This window comes from Atta cephalotes (assembly GCF_000143395.1).
Source record: "Atta cephalotes unplaced genomic scaffold scaffold00009, whole genome shotgun sequence".
NCBI classification, from domain to species: domain Eukaryota; kingdom Metazoa; phylum Arthropoda; class Insecta; order Hymenoptera; family Formicidae; genus Atta; species Atta cephalotes.
Window position 1 is genome coordinate 2,087,354 of NW_012130073.1, and position 7,219 is coordinate 2,094,572.

The following is a 7,219-nucleotide window of genomic DNA, read 5'->3' on the forward strand; positions in this document are numbered from 1 at the left end:
TATANATAGTATATTNTTATTATATATTATTATTATATATATATATTATATATATATATATTATATATATATATATATATATATATATATATATATATATATATATATACATATATATTTATAATATTTATTAACATATCAAGTTTTTAAAAGGTGGATCTTTCAATCAGTTTAGAATAGATATGTTCAGTTTATAACAGATAAACTCTTCCTGAGCAAAAACCTAACCAATGAATATCTCTAATTCGTCTGGCGCGCAAAGCCAAGCTTAAGCGAAGACGAAGAGAGAGAGAGAAAGAGAGAGAGAGAGAGAGAGAGAGAGAGAGAAGAGAGCACCACCATGAGATGTCTAGTCGTGCGAATACCTAGAGGATTTGTTGGTCGAGAGGAAGAACAATCCCGACACTGATTACGATTCTTCGAGCGGCCGTTTGATGTTCAGCGCGGATTGAGGGTCAGCGAGGGCGGAATATCTTTTCGTGAATATCTTTTTTTTTCGGCATGCGCGCGTGTGGGCGTCACGCCGTGACCGCCAGGGAGCACGTGATTTACGCACGCGAGTGAGGTCACGCGTAGCCGCGAGCGGGAAACGAAATTGGAGCCGATACGCTCCGTGTGAAAAAGCTACCGAAATAAACTGACGCGCGCGCTCGAAGACGAGAAACCGCCAATTAGACTTCTTCCTTAAGCACGAAACCAGTCTACTACTGGACTGGAAAGACGGCAATGATCTCGAGTATTAAAGTCAAAATTGATCAAATTAATCAATTAATAAAAAATAATGTAAGTAAAAATTGTTTAAATATTATAAAATAAATTTCATTCATCCTTTTTATATATGAGAAATTATAAAAATAAAAGCTTTATTTATATTTAAAAATTTTATATTTGAATTTTCTTAAAAATTGAAAGTGTAGGCAAAAGAGAATGTCAAATTGATCTTTTTCCTATTATTCATTCAGTATGAAGAAATCTACAGAGAACACATTAGTAAAAATTTAGAAAAATGATTAGAGACATTTATTTTTAAGAACTTCCTCCCATGTTAAAAAATGATTGCTATATATTAGCTGTATGTTCGTGAATAGTTCGAAATAAATCTCAATTTATAAGCATCTACGATTAACTTCTTACATCATTCAAAGAGAATCTTACAGTAAGAAAGAAAAAAAATTATCTTCTTACTCAAAATATTCTTTTTCATTACCTAACTAAATTTTATCAATTTTTCTTCAAAATATTAATGTTTAAAAACAGAATATAGAGCAAAATAACAATTTGCATGAATAAGCTCTTCGCATATAATTTTTTTCAACTCATATAAAGTGTTCAATCTATTACTTCCTACGAAAATTTAATTTTTTAATAATTGTATAATTTAACTTTCTGATTATTTAATAATTTTTATTTTTCATATAACAATTTCCAATAATTAACGTGTGCATTCTTGTATGAATAATTCTATCTGTGATTCCCTTGTTTTGTTATAAATGGAAGAAACGATTTCAGTTCTTTTGAAACATATAAGTGTTGGCGTGAGAAGTAAAGGAAGAATGTTCCTCAAGAGGAAAAAAACGTCTTCAACAAAAAGAGAAAAGAAAGTCAATTTGTTTAAAACAAGGGGAGTAAAAAAAGCTGACCTTTGACTACCCGATACAGAAGCATTACGATATTAATTCGCCGGAAGTTCGTTCGACCGGAAGTCAACGAGTTTCTCCGGTAGGCCTGTTGGAAAGACGGAATTCGATTTACATCGTGACACGATTGCGCTGCGATTGATCCTCGTGTCAAGGCCGTACGATTAGATTACCGGACGTGCCTCCGACGTGCGCGACAATTAAACCGGCTAATTTATGGGCCACAAAAGTGCGCGCTTACGTATCAGACCTGTGACCCGCGACCTAACTCCCAGAAGGGAGAAAGAGAGCGACATTCAGTCGTAGTCATCATCGAAGATGACAGCGGAATTAGCCAGCAATAACTATAATACCGATTATGATAGCGATAACAATAATATATTACCTAACATCGTTACAAGGTTGATAGACTATAATTAATGTGATTAGACATTCCGCTTTCAGCAAATTCAAACATGTAATAAGTGACTTTATATGTAATTTTCTGTAATTTATTTTTCCATGAAAAAATAACACACTATGCTGCATATAAAAATAGATTTACACATTTAAACGTGTAGTATAAAGTTATTTTTACACGGAATACTAAATCACGTAAATGAAGGCATTGCACACTTGGATTTAGATTTTAGAATGATAGTTTCGCTTTCAATGTAATGTTTCTCACTACAAAGTCAGTGTCAGAACATAAATAATTATCTTTTAAAAATAAATTACTATTACTGTTTTTATTTTTATCTATATATTCTTTTTCCTAATCACTCTGAAATAAAATTGTCTCACTTTGGATCCGAAACTAGTCACATTATTAGAATCTCATTCCAATATTGAGAAAAAATTCTAATTGAAAACGAACGGAAACCAGAAGATTCTGATCAATCAAATCAATCAAAATTTTAATTATCTCATTCGTAATAGATTTAACTAGAAAATTCTGATTTTTAACTAGAATTCCATTTAATAATGCAAGTTGTTTTCCAGGGAGGAAAAGACAAACTCCGCTTATGCTCATTTCTACTAATGTAGATTAATTTTAATATCGATTGAACTTGTTATCGTTCTCTAGTTCTGAGAATTAAAGTAAATTAAACCGAGATTAGAATTAATCTACATTGATAGAAATGTGAATATTAGGAGTCGTTTTCACATTCGCGCTTTATCATCTCAATATTATCACTTTATGTAACACTGACGTCAAACCATTTGTATTCATAACAGAGAAAAAAAAAAGAGAGAAAATGAGAGGAAGAAGAACTGCTTTTTCTCGCGCACGGAATCGTTTTAACAAAGTGCCTCATCAAACGGATTTATACGTCAGCTTTACGAGCAGGCGGATTTAAATGCTGCCATTATAAGCAGAATTTTACTTTTGAATGTGTAAATATTTCGTGACGTCATGATTTCAGTAAACGAGAACGTGACAAAAGAATTAGAGAAAACTAAAATTTATATGTATGTACAAATAGGATTTCAGAGTGAATGTTTTATGTCCATTTCCATCAACGTAGCTTAACTTTAATCATCAAGAGATTTAACTTAATATTTATATCTTTTTCAAATTTTTACAATTAGAAGAAAATAAAAAATGAGTTAAATCAAAATTAAAATTAATCTATATTGATAAAAATGGAGATATTAATCGATTAATAAATCGAAAATAAATTAAATAATCGAGAAATTAAATTCATTTTATAAAAAAATATAAAAACTATTATACAATTTCGCAACAATTAAATAAAAGAAATAATTTTATTTTTTAGTCAAATCAGATCTTGGTATGTGTTAATATTCAATATGAAAATTTGCAAATATATTTTTCAATTCTATATACACCACTTTAACTGAAAATAAGATTATGTCTCTCATTTGATTTATTTTTATCAGTCTAAAATTTCACTTGTAACAATATTTTTAGAAAATTACGCTCTCATCGACGTCATTCACGAGTGCTTCCTGGTTAGCATCGACACTCGAGAGAACATTGATCTATTCATTTTTATCGCGATCACCGCGCTTCCTATATTGGAGCACTTCCGCCACGCGATCGTCGCGCACATGATTACGTTCAATTGGAAACACGCCTTCCCTTCCTCGTTTACCCGCAAATCTATTGCGTACATTTATTCAGATAAATGTTTCCTGAAAAAAACGGCACTTTCCCGATCTGCGTCTATCACGAGTTTCCTCGCGGACGATAAACAAGTTTGAAAGTCGTGCCGCGGCTTACCTAACCTCGTTGCGGGACTACTGCGTCGTAGATCAGGCATGAGCTGCACTCACCTGCATGCTGTCGGCGGAGATGATCTCCCCGGAGAAGCGGTGCGCTAACTCGATGGCCAGCCGTGATTTTCCGGATCCGGTGGCGCCCAGAATTACCAAAATTGGCACACGCGGCATAGACATCTCGTTATGATCGACCATCATAAGCGCGATACTGGGCGCATGCGCCGTGTTTCACCGCGAGCGCCCGCACGATTCGCTCTGCCGCGCAGGCGCGAGGAACGCGAACCGCGCGCTAGATTTCAAAACAATGGGAAACGAGAACGACGATGATGTAAACGATTCCCTTGAGCCTTTCGTACATGCCGCGTGCGAAAGGTCGTATTTTATTCACATTTCTAGCAGTGTAATTTATTTTTAACCTCGGTTTAATTTCCTCTTTATTTTTTCTGATTCCTATGTTCATTACTAGTATAATTTAGATTATTTTTAGTCTCGATTTAACTTACTTTGTATCTTTTTCTAATTTTAAGAATTAGAAAGAGATAAGAAGTAAAGTAAAATAAAGATTAACAAACTAGGCGATTGAGATATTTCATATATAAAGTTATAATTTCGTTCGTAATTTTACGTCATATTTATAATTTAAACTGTAATATATATAAAATTATATCATAAATAATAAGTACTAGAGATTATTATAATGCGCGCATGTGCTTTAAAGTTTAAAAAAGTTATCTAAAAGCTTAAGATACTCTCTAAATCTGAATCAGTGGATAATCACTGATACTACTGGTAATCAGTGAATTAAATAAAAAAGATCCCTAACCTAGCTAATCTTTATTATATGATCTAATTCATGTTTTAGTTTAATTATTAATCATTAAATTTAATTCAATGAATGCAATATTGGAAGATTGAAATTAACGTGCAAATGTCAGTATTTTAGTTACGTACAATGTTCAAATATTTTTCCTTTTTTGAACTTCACTGATTATCAGTGCCACTGGATAATTAATGACTATCCACTGATTCAGATTTAGAGAGTATTTCTTGTCTATGAAACTGTCACAGAAATATGTTTAATATTTTTAAATTATCTTATGCTCCAATTTACTTAGCAAAAATTTAAATTCATATATAATCGATGAAATACCAGAAGAACATAATAAGCAAAGAGGTATTACCTCTTCGTCGATTATTAACAGACATTCCAAGAATTTTCCATGAATTTTACAAATGTCCGAGAATTCTTGAAAAAAAAAAATATCGATTATAATTATAAACTTATATTTATGAACTATATTTATAATCTATGATTATAACTCAGCAACTCTCAACCTTAAGCAAATAAAATATAAAATTTTAATTGCAAGAATTATAATTTTATTATTTTTTTCGTTCTGTATACATGCGCGTTTTGTGTATTATAATATAATAAGTACATAAAAATTATACGCAAAGTTATGTAAATACTAAATTATTTGACCCTGGCCTATTAAGTACTTGCTTTTATTTCTTATTAACGCATTTCCGCAAATATTATTTTAATTATTATATAATAATACGTTGTTACGACAAAATGATAAAAATGTGAGACTTCGATAATAGATTTTTTTATCTGTATTATTATAGATTTTTATATCTGTATTACAAATTGACTCTACCATTGCATTGTCATCAATATACATTGTAGACAGTAATATTAATAGTTATATATGCTCCAAAAAATGTTTTATTATATATGTTTAACCTTTACTTTTTTCCAGAAAACCTTGAAAATATCTTTAAAGCGTTTTTTAAGAAGTGTTATAAAAGACGTCTTTAGAATATCTTTTAGGATGTAAGTAATTGTCAGCATTCGTTAATCAACTTATAAGTAGAAAGACAGAAACGCAACTTATATAAGAGAATAAGAAATGAAATTTATTTACTTATTGAAGAAAATTTTATATGACATTTTAATAATTACAATATATTCAAAAATAAAATCTCGATATATACTTGCGGAAAAAACCTTACTAAAATTTTATATCCAGTTGTGTTCTCTAACTGCACCTTTACAGAAATCTAACTGGCCAATTTAATACTAAAAGACAATAATTAATTACATATTTTAAGTATTGAAAGCACTATTGTTCGATGCTTTTAATATTCTAAATAAGTAATTGATTATCTTTCAATAATCAATTAGCATTATATTTTTGTAAAGGTATTAAAACAGTTCAAAGCTTACATAAATTTTCGCATATATCTATTACTCGAATTATTCATATAGTACAACTCTTCGTGGCAGACACATTACGATGATGACGCAATCATTTCTGCAAATAGCATCTGTTCGTGACGCAATAAACAGTTATATCTTGGAGGCGTTTCGTGATATTCGAGTTATATTGATAAAATAAAATGGGGATTTGCGTGAGAAATACTTATTGAAATGTTGAGTAATATATGCGATGAATAATATATGCGACAATGAACAAACTCTGCGAAACCGCCATGTATCGACATACAAATTGCGTACATTACTTGATCCAAAAACTGATACAATTTAATATACATTAAATACATTGATGTTGATTTGAAGCACCTCTAATATATATACGCAGTGAAGTAATACAATTTTTAATAAACTGCCAATCTCTATTACTCTAATCTGAAGCTTTCGAATATATAAATTCGTGGACATGACCTAAGTTAATAAAATTCTAAATATAATCACTGGCATCTTCACTTTGGCTTTTAACATATACTATTTCAAGATATAACTATTGCTATAAATATCTACGAGACATTAAGTTATTTCATATCAAGTAGCAACTATTATATTTTTGTGAATATTTATATACAAGACATGTGCGTTGTACAGTGTCGCTTTTTAAAATCTGTTCTTAATTGCTCTTTTTATTCTTTTTCTTAATTTTTGAATTTTTTTTAAAGAAAAAGCTCATCATTCGTTTAATCTTTTCAATTCAAAATTTGCATTTGTTGTGTAGTAAACAGTGTAGTAATCCAGAGAATCTTTCAACGTTATTTCTTGAACATTAGTACAGAGATATTCAGGCAAAATCTCGGTCTTGACCTTAGATGAAGACTCGACTCGCTCTGTAAACTCGGCTACGTAAAAACGCTTGCTGATTTCTTATGAGATCGTTTCGGTAGTTCGATTACTTCTGAACTCAAGTCTCGAAATTATATAGCTGTTTTCGTCGCGATCAATCATATATATATATATATATATATATATATATATATATAGTCGTCGTAGTAGTTCGTTAGGTTAGTTATACTACTCGACCGTACGGTACGGTACCGTAAGGACGGACCGGACCGGAACCCGGTCGTACGTTCGTTGTGTT

At 31.0% G+C, this 7,219-nt stretch overlaps 1 protein-coding gene across 1 annotated transcript in view; it reads right to left on the bottom strand.

Moving 5' to 3' along the window:
• The window catches only part of LOC105627454 (tRNA dimethylallyltransferase, mitochondrial), a 106,488-nt gene extending 102,430 nt beyond the window's left edge, over nucleotides 1-4,058 (bottom strand). The window contains exon 1 of the mRNA XM_012208736.1: nucleotides 3,918-4,058. Within this exon, the coding sequence (XP_012064126.1) occupies nucleotides 3,918-4,058 (141 nt within the window). The remainder of the gene's footprint in view (nucleotides 1-3,917) is intronic.
• Nucleotides 4,059-7,219: the final 3,161 nt, after the last annotated feature.